Here is a 15902-nt window from a genome sequence, read left to right as displayed (position 1 = left end):
TTTAGGTTCCCGCTCATGCTTTCAGACTGGGATTCAAAGACACACCCTGTCTGTTTTGAAGGTCAGGGCATTACATGGTCAGCTACTTTTGCAAACACAGTAGGTTTCAGTTCTTCGGATAGTTAATGTGAATAGACAGTTTGGCGTGAAGATGAAATTACCTTGTTGTTCAAGGTCAGTGCCAGGACTTCACTGGCCGTGCACAGTAGTTTGGTGAAATATTAGTGTCATAGAGCAACACCAGTGCATATGTTTTAAAAGCTGTGTTGTCTTTACCTGTGCATTGTACTGTGCCTGTGCAAATGACCTGGCATAATGACAAATGCAGCTACCTACTGGTTAAATTACATGCACTGTGTGAATATAAGTAATTCATATATATGTAATTCACAAATCTATACTGATTGAGAGTGATCGTTTTTAGGCTGTAGTATATCATGCTGCAAGTGTGTTAGCTGCCTTTTTGTCCTTTAACCTGGGCTTCCAAAAACAGTGCTTTGCTAAGTCTACCAACAGCAAAACACAATTGTCAAGCAAGATGAAATAAAATTAGACTTTGGTTTGGCAACATGATAATGTAATAGCGCTACCTGTATTCTGTACTGTTTGTGATGCGTGGTACCGATGCACAAGAATGACAATAACAACCTACAAGCTTTCTAATAAAAAAATAAAATAAAAAAAATCAGTAATACTGTATTAAAACTTACCAATAAATACGAGAGAGAATTAGGTCACTCAACTACATAGGTGCAATAATATGGGTCCTTGAGAAATGTTAATTAAAAAAATTCAAAAGTTGCTGCCAGTGCCATGTTTGACAGAAGCCTTGACTATTTAATGTGCTTGAAAGCCATATGAGGTTTTAGGATGTCCTTGAATAGAGATGTAAATATGAAAAGCCTATTACTAGAACATATTCTCCATGGTCATCTTATATTCAGAGTAAAAAAAAAAAAGTATTTTTTGAAAGTTGTTAGGATAAAAAAAAAACAGCTTGTTTCTTGTACAGCAGGTTGCTGGAAATGTGTTTGTCTGCACAATAGCAGGATTGTTGATTAGGCCCTGGTTGGTATAATCAAATTCACTTTCATTTATCCCAACTGAAATGTTCTTTTGTCTGTAGCCCTGGGGAGTAAGTTCTGTTTTTGTGTATATCAGAACTGTGATATGTTCCAGTTATCCTGAATTCTGATATTTACCAGACAAACTGTAACGAAGAACTATTTCATGTTGAAATCACAGCTGTAATTGAAATTCCAGTTTGAGGCCAGCATTAGTCTTGGGATGAGCATTGTGTATATTTTAAATCTCAGGTGGCTATAATGTCAACCTGTTGGCTTCAGGTCCACAATGGAATAGTCTTGGCATATTATTGAGTACAGTCTAGTGCCACCCCCATCCATTCTGAACCTATTAAGGAGTGAGTTGGTATTATTTTCACACCAGTAGATTTTCTATACATTAAGCATTTAGACGCAGAGGCATAATCTAGACTAGATGGTAATTACTGCCAAGACTGCAACTGCAAAGTGCTAAAATCGACTATGTATTAATATTTAAGTTCTATAATTAAAGCACTAGACTGAAAGCTATCGTAAAATGTGTTGGAAACCATTTATTAGGAGGTAAAACTGCAGTACTTTAAGTAGACTTCGCCTTCATCAGTGTAATTTGGAGGGGAGCTCCATTAAAATACAAACTGGAATGGGGATTGAAGAAGTGAGGTACAATAGGGTGGGGAAACTAAAGAACTTCATTATAAATAATTTTTTAAATAAAAATACACAGATTTAAATGCAAAACATCTTAACTTGCTCTTTAGTGATTTCCATACTGTGATTAAAGTTTGTTTGAGGGGATAAAACATCTCCCATTTCCTTTTCTGTGCTCATGTTGACGTTCAGCTTCTCACTTAAAACAGCTACAGTCTCCTGTTTCTCAGACAAAAAATGGCTTACTTTCCTGCTGTTTACAGTAGACCTCATTGTTACAAACAGTCGAAGTGGGACGAACGCCCTCTCTATCATTTGCAACTCTGTTTACATTTTAACATCACTGTATAAAAGTAGAAGTGACATTGCCTGGACTATCCCAGCAGACTTGGTTCGCCCACAGGTCAGTTTCATATGTTGAGCCATTCAAAGTACAACCAGTGGAAATGTAACATTCATTGTCGTGAGGAATAACTGGACAATTCAAGAATCCCAAGGCAGTTCTGTACAGTAGCTTGGAGAACAAATTGGAAATGTGGAAAAGGACTGACAACCATTGTATATGGAGAGGGAAGAATGTTGCTTTGACTGAATGATGCAGCCAACGAGTCAGTTAAACATGTTGCAATAGAAATTACTTAATATTGTGCCCTGTGTCTAATAATGCTCTGCCCCTTGTCTACATGACAATTCCTGATAGTTCTTCAAAAAGTCTATTTAGTGGTTTTATCTCCGCTAATATATGCAGAAGAATGACTAACCTGCCTGTTTTTTTTTAAATAAAAATAAAATAAAATTGAACATCTGAAGTGGTTGTTTGGTTTTAGATTTGTCATGAATTACTTGGAAAACCAGAGGAAAAACATTTATGGGGCATTTTGTGAAGAGAACATTGTAGACAAATGTGTGTTTGATAGAAGCTCGTTCAGTCTGTTTTAAACTTATTTGACTTTTTTTTGCACTGGCTCATGGGTAATCATTTTCCTTCTGTAGCATGTCAACCTGACCAACTTAGCTTTTTAAATTGCTAGTCAGTGACTTGACTTTTAAAAGTGTGCCTCCCAAATGCGCCTTTTATTGCCACCAAACAAGGGCTAAAAAGAAGCTGTTGTGAGGCTGTTTGTCAGGTACCAATAGAAGCCAGTTTGCCAGAAAAAAAAAAAAAAGAATTAGCCTTGGTTTCACTTCTTATGACATTGCGTAATTCAAATCCTAAAGACAATACACATTTTATAAAAGCCCAAATTACAAATCGTGAAGGTGAAGGAGAATACATGCATTTCTGTAGAGATTATCCAGGGGGACAGAAATAACAACAGCACACTTTGAGTAGACATATAAAAAGAAGACCCAGGGGCTGAAAAAGGATGTTTTAACCTGTAAAATGATAGTAAAATTCAAGAAAATGTAGATGACCTAAAGAATTTCAAACTCCTCGCTTGTTACTACTGTAGTTTTTGTAAAATGAACGTGACGTTTTGTTTTTTCTTTTCACAAAAAAGGTAGGACTCGTAGGAGTAATTTCTCCTTGCTGTTCTGGGACAACCAACTAAACGTAAGGGTTTTAGATGTCTGCATGCTCGCTTTCTCGATGCACCATTAGAGAGGAGCAAGGTGTGTTTTTTTTTTTTTTTTTTTTTTTTTTTTTGGTTTTGTTTGTTTTTGTTATGCCTGCATCAAGGCCGTGCCTTGACCTGCATATGTTAACGATGTGCAGTTCAGTCAGACGCGAGAAGCCACAATCGTCTCTGGCTCTTTCTTCAGAACCTCACCAATATGTGATTTATTTTAAAACCGAACTTAAGTAATGTGTTTATTATTAAAGGTCTTTACTGCCAAAATGTAATTTGCATATATATTCACAAGCATTGCAGGAGATACATTTTAGGAAGTTGGGCTAGTGCAACATAACATTAATAAGCAAATAATTACATTCAGAAGTGTATGTGTATGAATACTGTGGTATGCATTAATTTTATACTAATAATATTCAGGAGAATTGTCTTATCTACAGTACAGTAGGAACCGGCACCTAGCTGTCTTTGGTCAAATTTTTGTTTCCATTTCTTATTTTTGCTGTGAGATTCTGTTGAAATGTTGTAAGTATATACTGTACAGGTGCACTGTATTTGTCGTTGGAAATTCTTATCTGTGCTGATTAACAAAGTAAATTTTGAATGTCATGCTTTTAATCATCGTAATGGAAGCATAAATCACTCTGCCAGTCGTGCATGCCCCCAGTGTATTGGGCTTTCCAACATTTTATTTACATTATAAACATAGTCAGGGTAGTTACAGCCCTGACATCACTATGAGACTGCATGGAAAAGAAGTTACCCTATGTCATGACCACTGTTCGTAGCTTAGTAACATTTTTTGTTGTCCGATTGTTGACTGCACTGTGAAAACCTAATACTTATTGATAGTAGAAGTGAATGTCATAAGCATTGGTCTGAGAAAAGTAAGCTGCTTTTAATTTTGTGTGTTTTAGGTAACCTAATAAAAGCCTGTCTGACTTGAACACATGTATGTTTCAGTTGTTCAAAACATGCATATTTTTTGTTTGTCATGAATCGAGCCTTGTCTGTGTGCTATGGCTGGGATTATATGGATTGCGCAGAACAGGTTGTGAAAACCGTAAGGGGCCAATCTTGGTATGAAATTGAACTTGTCTAGGACGCTTTCTTGGCAAATGGAACTGGTTTTTACAGAACTTAACAGGGCCCTGTATCTCATCCTGTTTGAATGAACAGAACTTGCAGACTGTGCAGATTTCTATCTTCCACTATCCTTCACTTTTTGAAAGCCATTGTTCGCTCTTTTAAACTTTATAGTACTTTTAGGTGATTATTCTATTTGTGCGGCTAAATCAATAAGTGTATCTTACAAAATCATTCTTTTACTCTTAAGAATTAAAAAAACTGGGGAAGATGCCACATAACACAGGTGCCATATAGTAAGGTCATTGGGGCTTGGCAAACCTTTGTTACCCATGTGAATGTCTGTGGCTCTTCGGGTGCTGGTAAAAACTTATATTACACTAACAGAAGATACTATGTATTTTAATGTGTCTATCTTTATTGATTGCAGTAGCAACATCTTGTCAAATTGTCCTTTTTAAACAGTGGTTATTAAACCCAATTAAAGCAATGGAATATGTAGTTCCAAATTTGAACCCCCAGCATTTTAAATTGTTGTCCATACAGCCATTTTCAAGCGCACTTACCTTTGTCTATGTCCTGATGGTTCTGCTGTGTGTTTTTTGTTCTTGTAAGCAAGGGCTTATTTTAAGGCACTGACTTTGCATTTGTCACTATTCCCACAACAGTGGAGGAAGAAGGAAGTAGAGCCCTGAGTAACTACAGTACATGTGATTTAAAGAGGCAATAACTTTCAGCAGATATTTGCTTACCTGTTATTAGCATAACAGTCTAAACATAAGGCTACAGATCTCCAGACTTTATTTCATCCTGCCATCACTCTATAAATTAGCTTCCTTTGTAGCAGGTTATGAGCATCACAACCTAAGTCCAGGACTCTATGCAGAGGTCAGCTTGAGCAATAATATATAACAGGAACTAAATAGTGTTGTGGCAGATGCCTTGTCTTCACTTGAGTTAAAGTGGAAACCAATTCTGTAAAATAAATGGCATACTGATAACAGACTTGCTGCTGAGCTAATGGCAGGAGATAAAATATATTTTTAAGGAGTGGTTATTACCCCTAACTGATACAAGCTGACAGACATTGAAGAAGTTCTATGTAAGTGAAACTGTCCACAGTTATCTGCTTTTCCTGCTGGAGATTGCTTTGTGATGGAACTTACGGCTGGTGTTGGGAAGGCAGTATTTACTTGATCAGATCTATGTGCTCATACCTTTGTATGTGACAGATATTGTTCGATCAGTGAATGCCAGACCCAAGACTAGCTATTTAAGCTCTTTGTTTTTAAAGGTATTTAATCAAACCCTTAACTGTTTGTTGAACTTGTGTCTTTTTTTTTTTTTTTACAGGTCTAGAAATTCATTGCAATTTGTTGCCCCTGAGTACTTAAACTGTTGCAGTTCTACTTGTATTGAAAGTGTAAAAATATTGACCTCCATAGAACTTTTATAAAGATATACTGTATATTGCTTTGCATGATTGCAGTTTTACACAGGCATAGGCAAATTGTATAAAATAGACATGTAGAAGCTGTTGAATCCACAGTGTTGCCATATTCAAATGAGTAGCATCAATCATGCAATCGCTTTGTGCAGTGCAAATTACAATGAAAATTAATAATCCTTTAGGTTATAGAAAACCTTTAGTAATGTATCCCTTTTTGATTTTTCAGCCAGTCATTTTTAAGCATCAAATCTAAAGGTAGTTGATGGCCCACATCTATGAAATTGGTCTTGCCTACCAATCAAAAATAGAGCTCAGCAGTAGGTCTGGTTATGATGAAATACAGTAGTTTACCCCAATGATGGTGTCCTGCAATTAATTTAAAAAGTAATATTTGGGCACCAAGGGGTTAATCCCTCAAGGTCATTCCATATTCACCTCAATTCCTGGAGAAAAAAGGCATTTCAGGTGACCTGTTAAGAAGGCTTACACTAAACCAGTCTTCAGCTTCGCTCACGTTCTGCTGAGTCACTAGCACAGCAAATGCATCAGCTGGTTTTATTCATTCTGCAGAAGAAATGGGTGATTTGACCAATTTACTTTGCAAACGTATTCAGTGCTCATTTGGCAGGCTGTTACTTTAAGTTGTGAAGATGACACAAACTGTGTAGAAAATGTATCGGCAAGTTTCCAGTTTCTTGTGCGTCATTCAGAGGTGTGTTACAGGCTGGACAATTAAATTGTGTTTGGTCAATCTTGATAGCAGATTGCTCAGCCATGCCTGGTTAATAATTTCCTCTATGGAAGGAAATTGTCTGCAATATAGCAACAATAGGAAAGGGCCTCCTGAAGGGGGTTCACAGTTTCATTTTGCAAGCTCTGTAACACTATTAGAAAAAAAAAGTAGAAAAAAACATTTTCAGTTCTGATGCATGGAAATGATTTAAAGTCTTAACCTATCAAGCACTTTTGTTCTCTTTGGTTACCAATGGGGGTTCCGAGCAGACACGAAAATAAAGTCAAAACTTCATGAAAATGATTTCTTTGTGATGGGTGTTGGTGCATATGAAGTCCTCATAGTTTCTCAGCAGAGCAAAAGCAATAATGCCAGAGGTCTGCCAGAAGGGGATGATACTTCTTTCTTTTTTTTTTTGACGTGTTATTGGTCCTGATAAAGTCAACTCTTACTGTCTTAATGTTGATCCTTTTTAAATTATATTAAGAGCTGTAGACTGTAACCTAATGATAAAGGACACTGATGAAAAATAATGTTATCAATGTCTTCATCATAAAAATAAATGTGTGGAAATTTGAAATGTAAATTTGAAAGGTAATGTGTTATTATTTTCCTTCAATGTGAGTAAATGATTATATTTAATATCCTTTATATCCCGATGGATGCATCACATTTAATTTTGTAATCAAACCAACAGGGAGATGACAAGACAAAACACAAAAACAAACAAACAAAGGCAGTATTGATATGCGTGTACAGTGGGTGGGTTTGGCTTGTACTGGGACATTGTAGGCATTCCAGTAGTCACAGTGTGACTTGTGATATTTAACCCAGGGTCTTCAGTGAATAAATTAGCATTTTTACACAAGGTGACCGTAATCATGTACGCTGTACAGAATGGAACAGTCTTCAGAGAGACTGCCAAAAAGAAAACCCTCTCGAAGCAGACGCTATGGCAGGCGTAGAATAGGGACCTGTTGGAGCTGCCTTGTTTGGAGGTGCCTGAGAAGACCAAAACCTAATTACAAACAGGGGCTAGCTAGAATAGAGAAAAAGAAGAGGCATCCTGCTGCTGTAAAGAGGTTGAAGTAAGTCTCTATGAGCAATCAATAACATTTCAGCCTTTTTATAGGCTGTGATTGATGCTTCGTTGTTATTGCTTTTGATGTTGTACTAAAGGTTCTGATTTTTGTATTTACAGCTGTGGCAGAGAATAGGTATGTTAACGACATGTTTGTTTTAAAAAGTTACTCAAACTATTAAACTATGTCCATTGCATTGATGTGCTTTTTTAGATTGATTTTCCTTGGAGTTATGTCTATTTAATCCTTAATTCTTAAGCTTGTATTTATTAACAAATGGTACATTTAAAACTTTGTTTTTTTTTTAATAGATACTGTACATTTTCAGAATCACTTATCTGGCTAGGAAAAAATAAAATAAAATAAAAAAAAAAATTCCTTTACATTTGAATCAATATTGTTTCAGCCTTGCTGTATTCTGACTTCACACTGTTGTCAATAAACACCATCAGATAAATTAATATTTCTAGTACTGCAAACTTTATATCTCTCTTCAGACTGTGTAACTATGCCAAAACTGAGTGTGAGCAATGTGTATAAGTGAAAATATGATATAGTTAAGATGTTTCACAATACTCGTTTTATGTTCTTAAAAACACAGGTGTCTTTTCAGTCAATATAGACATTGACTTAAATATAGACAGATATTTAAATACCAGCATCTTTTAAATCATTAAAATAGGATCCTGCCTGGCTATGTTTTTATATCATTTTACAAATAAAAATAGTCATTTGGTTTTCAAAACCTTATTGCATAGGGCCCTTTATTAAAAATTGAAGAGGTATTTGGATCAACCACTGTAAGAGCAATTGAAAAGACCCCAAAGAATTCACTCACCTTGCTTCACTGTGAAAATTTGCCAGCAGTGATTTTTTTTTTTCTGCAAAACTGGGATTTACTGCTAAAGGCCAATTCTAAGTTTATGCTATTTAAAGGCATACTGAATCCTCAACAACATAACTACTGACCTTGTGTGTTTGTTATATACAGGAGATTAATAATGAAACCGCATTCACAAAAACTGCAGTAGCTCATTAGTGTCCGGCATACATTAGGGACACAGATGGTTATCCATTATTTGGCTTGTTGCTTTCTTGAAATTATGTAACAGCGTATAAAACAAAGGGACATGCATATTGACTACATATTTATTATAACTTACAAAAGTCTTGTTAACTGTAGTGGGATGCTAGTGAAGTCGTAAGACACACGTTGGTGGATCAGAATGTGATGCATTCAGTTAAGCTCCTTCAACTGTTGATGTATGTGAGCAACACCAGAATTACAAATGGAATAGTAACTCATGTTCTGTACATAGACTGGATGCATCCAATTTTTATTACACACCACCCACTCGATATATCGTGGGTGTCGGGGTCCAATATAAATCCGCTATATATGGAGAGCCATGCTATAGTGAGAGACCCATAGAAAAACAAATAGGCTAATAACAAATGCTGTACAAGCTCTGCCTCGTTTTATTGGGGGCTTCAGGGTCCAATATAAATCCAGCACCCCCAAGGGTGCTAGTGAATTGCTGCTGCCACACGTCAACACCTCACTGGCTAAAATAAAAACTGCTTCAGCAAGTAGATATTTCATTTGCTTTTTTATTGTGCAATGCGTGTGTATATGATAACAATATGATATTAATGCTTTTTTTAATACTTTTTTTGTGGTGTGCAATACGAAATAAAACTTACAGTAATTCTAAGTGAAATTGCCTATGTATGTTGCAGCTAAGGTATACCCAGTTAGACTGTAAAAATGGGGATCCAACTCCATGACCACGATATATTCGAATCCGCAGTATAGTGAGGGATGATGTAACGAGGGGTGGGTGTATTAGTATATTATTAAATGTGTTGATTGGTACTGGAAAGGAAACTGCAGTTGTTTGTACAGTAGACAAGGCTGTATGAAGATTCCAGGTGGAGACACAGGCATCCCAGTGTGTTTGCACTTGAGTCATACCATTACTACAGCTGAGTATGCAATGACAATTTCAAAGCAGCTATGCTTTGCTAATATCTAAAGTGGAATACAGGATTTTACTAATCTCGGAAAAACACAGTATCAAAAAAAGTGCACATTTCACCTTGAGCAAAAGTTTCCGCATATATTCAACTTTGTAAAAGGAAAACGGGTTGTTCCAAATGGATGAAATGTGTTTGAAAGTCATTTTTTAAGCATCATTGAAAAGTTTTGTGCGTTATCCGCTGCCATTAACGCACCACACCACGTGATCGAGAGATGTGGATTTCACAGTGGGTTTTAATACTTTTAATGTGAAAATACCTGTAGGCAGGAATTAATTTTGCATGCTGTGTTTGTCAATGAAGACATCCATTACCTGAGCCTTTTAACTTAACAGTAGTAAGAATCAAAAGATGTAATCTTTTTATATGATGTTAGGCCCCAATACATTCCCTGGAAGCAAAACCCAGAGTGACAGTGTCACAGCAATGCTAAGAACTTGTATCTGTCTGCTGTGGACTGAACTACCGACCTGTGCAATTTGAACACACTGAATTCCAAATCATTTTTTCTTTGACAAAATCAGAACACAAGCTGTAGTCATGTAATTTGATACATTTTCATTTAGGCAAATCCTTCAAACCTTCAAGTCCTTTAAACTTTGAAGCAAAACTAGCTCTTACAGTAGTACAAAATGTATGATGTCAAGGAGTGAAATTATATTTTTGAACTTTGTTCATGTTTTTTTAATGAAGAATTTCCACTTTCATTAGGGCTTACCTATTTTTATATTCATTATCAAGTGTTAAGTCATTTTTACTTGGACATATTGTAGAATTATGTCTGAATCCTTTTATTAATAAAACATGCCTGGTTCAGTAATTTGTTTATTCAAGGATGGGCAATTCAGACTATCAATAGTTTTCAGAATATGATAACTCAAGGGGTTAGAACTTTATTAGATTATCAGTTTTTTCCCTGCTTTTAAATAAAACACTAAGGGCCTTGGGCACTAAACAGCGGTAACCAGTTTACCGTGCAGTAAGCCCGTTTGCTGTGTGCATTGTACACTTGCTATATTCACTAACCAGTGGCAAATGACTTTGCACTCGAAATGAATCTTGTGGAAAAAGATACCGCATGCGAGTCATTTACATACGATTAATAATGATTATCCATGGAAATGTATTCAAATTCTCTCCACTAATACTGCGGTGCTAATTTTCCTAAGTGTCTCAGCGCATGTTAAGTTTACAGCTTATTAAAACCAGGCGTTGTCTATCTAAATGCCGATATAAATAGAGCAGACCACAAATAGTGCTATGTGGGAAACATGATAAAAGCATTTATCAGCTTTTAGGTACTGTATTTAATTTTTTTCCAGGATTTGTCATGTAAAATACAACAGTGAGTGCTGCACAAATTGTGACTGGCCTGTGCAGCATGTCGAAATCGCCTGATAAGCAGCTGGAAGGTTAAAGTTTCTTAAAAGAAATAAACCGCACACTTGCTATCCCTTTAAAAGAAACACATTTATATTTAGACAACGTTCGGTACTGGATTACCTTCAGAATGAACCAGAGGGGGATAAAGATGAACAAACAAATATTTGTTTTCAGTTAATTATTTTATGTTTCTCTGTTTTGACAGTCTCAAAACAAGACATTCCTGGGTTTACACAGAATTCTGTATCCCTGCATGATTCCATGCCTGTGGAGATACATTTTTTCAAAGCAGGACGTGTATGGCAAGCATTGCATGTAAACACTGTTCAAAAACATCAAGCCTTCACATATAGTGATCTTGATCTACGCAGGCGTCAAATCTAAGGGGATACAGAAGTCTGCGTAACACCGGTTCGCCTCCCCTCATCCTAAGGAAACCCACTGAAGATGTGGCTGGTGCCTCCTTTGTCGCTGTCATTCTGACAAAGTGAGAGCCGGACTACCCATCCTTTGGAGTGCCCATATACTAAAATAAAGGGTGTATACAGCGTGCAGCATTTTGATGACTGGCAAATGAATAATTTAGCTCGCCTTATTTGTGCATATTATATTAGTGAATAGAGTGGACATGCCTTCCTTTTTGCGCACAGTATGGGTTTCTCTTATCACACAGTGTTATAGGTAATTTACCACCGTTTAGTGAAATGAGGCTCTAAATGAAATACAAAAAGGACTAGATTCTCAAAGGTCTTTACTCCAGATTCATTGGCATATTGGGAAGGAAAAGTGCACCCAACAAAGTTACCAATCCACAAATAAACTTGAAACTAGGCTTATAATTACTTTCCTTTTTAAAAAAAAAAAAGAAAGTGATTTAACAGTTTGGGGTGAAATGATTTGGTTCAAGCATCAGGCATTTTTAATATTGTACATATGTTGGGTGGTTTGAATTTAACTGGTTAACCACAGTGCCAGGTAGAGCACAGTAAACAGCAGTGTCTTTGTTGTGTACTCTTGTTTACTGCAAACTAGTCTGAGACTGCATTTTGCTCAAGCCTCTAATACCGTGCAGATCCAAATCACTTACGTTCACTTCTGACCCTGGCTGAAGTTGAGAATGTGACCTACAGGTCAAAAACATCGTAGTCCGCTGTCGTCAACGTGTCTCCATAGCCCCATTTGCCTTTTTTATTTCTTGAATTATTTATGAATTTTTTTTCAAAGGCCCAGCAGCAGATAAGTGACACCTGCAGGGTGATGCAGAGTTTCAGAGGCGGCTCTGTGTTCACTGGCTAACTGTGGTATGAGGAAATGAACCAGTTTTTCAAAAGGCAAATACCCCTGCTGTTGCCGTTGCGATCATTCTCTTCAGCACTGCAGTGCTTTGAAAGACTAGGGAAACAAAGAGATGAGAAATAGGGTTTCACCTCATAATCTGTAGTTTGCATTCTTTTTGAGGAATGTTGGCCACACCTTACAGTAAGGGTGTTCAGATCAACTAGTGTGGAATGCACTCTTATGAAATTCCATTTGACGAACTGCCTGCCCTACGTGTTACATTTTTTAGAAATGCATTTTTTAGTGTTTGGAAATAAAGGCCAAAGGTATTTCAGTAAAGGCCTTTTAAGCACTGTATTGTTAGAATTATGTTTCCTTATTTTGTTACTTGAAGAAGTCTTCACTCCAAAGTGCAGCCTCCTGGTGTACCCGGTGTTCCATCCTATGTGCTGTTGCGTTGGCAACAATAGAAATGCATGTTTAAGTTCCATCACTGTTTTGAGGCACTGAGGCTGGAGTAATAACAGTACAAATGAACTGTGTTCCAGTGCTGTAGCTGGCCTTAGGTTATGACATCAGAGTTCTGAATAGCTTTTGCTGGTGGAAAGTCTAGCTTTGTTCGCTTAATTGATAGCTTTTCTTTGCTGCCAAGTGCTTGCTGGTATGTGTCTGTGTGCTGAGTTTGTTGATGTTGGAGACTGGTGACTGAATCGGAAGTGCACAGGGAGTTGTAATTGTGTAGTTCAGCCAGCAGGTACTGCTGTTGAATCTGCCACATAAAAACTATTGTCTTTCAGTAGTCTGGCTCACTTGACCCATTACCTTTAAAGCATATAAAATACTAAAATATATTAAAATATATTTCCGAAGCTGTCATTTTATGTCATATTGGTGAGCTTCTGTGCCCTATAGCTTGTAAGTCTTCATTGCAGAAGGGTTTCCATGCAATTCAATTGTTTTATTGCGGTGCAGAAGTTGTTGAATGTGTATTGTACTAATCTGTGGGTATGTGGATGCTGTTTTCCTTGCCATCTGAGTCGCTTGATGCTTGCCATTTTAGAGATGTGCATGTATCTTTACATTTTGTTTTTAAATTTAGCTGACTACATTTCCAAACCTAGCATTCCAACAAGCATCATACTTGCTGTCAATCCATTACTCTGAAGATTCTGAAAGATTTTGCCTTCTAGAATCCATCACTGCTAAAATTGCAATATGGTAACATTACTAAACTGTGATGGACTCTTTCGAATTCTGTAAATCTTCAGTATCTCAAATTGCCAAAGAATATGCAGCATTTTTTTTTCTATATTTGATAGGATCTGCAGTCCTGATTTATTTTTTTAATAAAAAATAATTATATAAACCTATAAATAATTGTAAAATATTGGCAACCTGTTTAGTTAACATATCATTTGAACTACTGGAATATTTCATTAAAGTCCAGCGAATAAATCTTATACTGCTTTACAATCTGGATAAATTGTAGAAAAGATGCATTGAAGTTAATTTAATATTCTGTGCGCTTGGAGTTCTGTCAGCTGTGCTCTGAAGGCTCAGTCCTAATTTGAACAGGGTCTTATCAAAGTGAAACATGTGACATCACAAAGCAAGGTCAACTTCTAACGCTGATACAACGTGACATCACTGAAGATGGTAGGGGTCGTACTGTAATATGAGCAAGCAGCTTTGTGCCTGAAAAAAGATAGCAGGCTGATCCTTTGGTAAACATTTTGGAATTAAGACTGTTTCATCGTGTTCCAAATACAAAAAGTAGCTCTTGTAAGCTAATCCCCAGAGTTGCACTGCAGTGAGGACAGAATGATAAAAATAAGTTATTTATTATTAAAACTTTTTTTTTTTATTTTTTTATTACTGTTAGGGCAATCAATATGAGTCTGTGAAGATTAAGACTCGGAATTAATATAGTTCTGTTGTTGCATTCTTTGCAGACATTGAGGACTGTCCATGTAAAATATATTTTTGGCACATAAGGCAATACTGCTGGCATCTGACATCAGCAACATAATGTGGCAGCCTAACCGAGCGTTTTCAGAGGAACTGGGTTAGATTTGCTTAACACTGTGGAGCCTGTCCCACAGTCCGGAGCTACAGTAAATTCAAAACTGAATATCCCAGAAGAAAAGCTTCCTTGCTGTGACTTTCTGGGTGTATATTGAATAAGTGAACTAGGACCCTTTTGTTTGGGACAAAGGAAACCTGAAGCCATTTTGCTGAATGACTTGACCAGTGGTTTGGGGTTCAGGTAAGAGGTGAATTGAAAAGTCAGGAACTTGCAACTAGAAACCATTGGATTCTTCTAGAGTTTTTTGTTGTTTTTTTCTATTTTTTTTTTTTTTGTGTAAAATATCTGTTTACTACCTGTGCCAGTCTGTTTTGCTTTTAGTTTAAAATGAGAAGTGGTGTACCTTTTGAAGGTATTCACTGTAAATGAATTATATATAGTAATATTTTATAGAAGCTAAAAAAAAAAGGAATTTAGTGGGATCCTAATTTTAGATAAGATTGTTTTATTTGGTAAAATCATGGAAATTGCTCAAACATACCGTCTATTTGTAATGTATGGCAGATTTTGTCATGCTCTTGGTTGGTTGATGGCTTCTTTGGCACATTAATAACCTACTGTGAATTTAACTGGGGAGGACTATAATTATCTTATTCAAAAAGCTCTGTACCAGACCTTCAAATTAAAATAAGTAAAACTTTAATGTAATCTTGTGCAAACATGATTCAACACAGTGTCAGAGATCTGACATGGGTCAGTTAAACTATTTCTGTAGTTTTGTGTGTAAAATTTATCCCTTTTCAATACAAGTATTGCAGTGATTTGAACGCAGTAGCAGTCCAATATTACTACACAATACCAATACATTGTATTGTATTGCTATACACGTAACTTCAAAACACTCAATCAAAATACTGTGTTAAAATAGTCAAGTATTCAAATGTTTCAGCTCTAGCCATCTTTAGTCAGCTGCAGCATTACTGCTTAATCCACTATCTAAGTGTGATGCAATACTTTTAAAAGTCTCTACAAGGCATGGTCCTGCAGTCTGTAGATTTCAGTTCTCCGTACTGTCCTTTTTAAAGTGACCTTCACTGCATCACTATTCCTATGGGTAGATGGATGGCAGTGCCAGAGCGACCCCCCCCCCCCCAGGACTTATTTTATTTTTAACAGGACGTTAACCAGACCTGATTTGAAGGATGGCTGGATTCTGTGCCCCTTTGTGTTTTATCAAGAAGGTGACTCTTGAAGTGCTCCGGCATTCAAGTTTAGAAAAGGACTTGGTGTTACAAGTACAGCAAGATTAGATAAAATGTCTTGCATTTTTAATATGAAACGGAAAGCACATTTATTTTAAAATCTATTTATACTGTTGTATGCTTTATAAATATACAGTACTGGGGGGGGGGGGAAGCACCAATGTACATTCTGTTTTTATATATCAGTTGCTGTTTTTGCTTTTCATAGTTTTTTAGGTGTGAACCCTGATTGTTTTATAGAAACATTGATTGCACTAGTGCCTATTTTACAAC

At 36.5% G+C, this 15902-nt stretch overlaps 1 protein-coding gene across 14 annotated transcripts in view; it reads left to right on the top strand.

The window, feature by feature from the left end:
* The window catches only part of LOC121329758 (pleckstrin homology domain-containing family A member 7-like), a 117211-nt gene that overhangs the window by 11789 nt on the left and 89520 nt on the right, over positions 1–15902 (top strand). The window contains exons 1-2 of one of the 14 annotated variants that reach the window (XM_041275527.1): positions 7558–7646; positions 7760–7775. The exons of 11 other annotated variants lie outside the window; for them this stretch is intronic. Coding sequence is in view for 1 of the 3 variants with exons in the window: in XM_041275516.1 (XP_041131450.1) it covers positions 7456–7646 (191 nt within the window). In the remaining 2 variants the exon portion in view is untranslated. Of the gene's footprint in view, positions 1–7369; positions 7647–7759; positions 7776–14223; positions 14608–15902 lie in introns of those variants that run through there. 2 more of the 14 variants (XM_041275516.1, XM_041275526.1) reach the window with 2 other exon arrangements.

This window comes from Polyodon spathula, chromosome 17 (assembly GCF_017654505.1).
Source record: "Polyodon spathula isolate WHYD16114869_AA chromosome 17, ASM1765450v1, whole genome shotgun sequence".
NCBI lineage: Eukaryota > Metazoa > Chordata > Actinopteri > Acipenseriformes > Polyodontidae > Polyodon > Polyodon spathula.
Note: the sequence above shows the minus strand (reverse complement) of the source record. Positions and strands in the feature narration are given on the sequence as shown.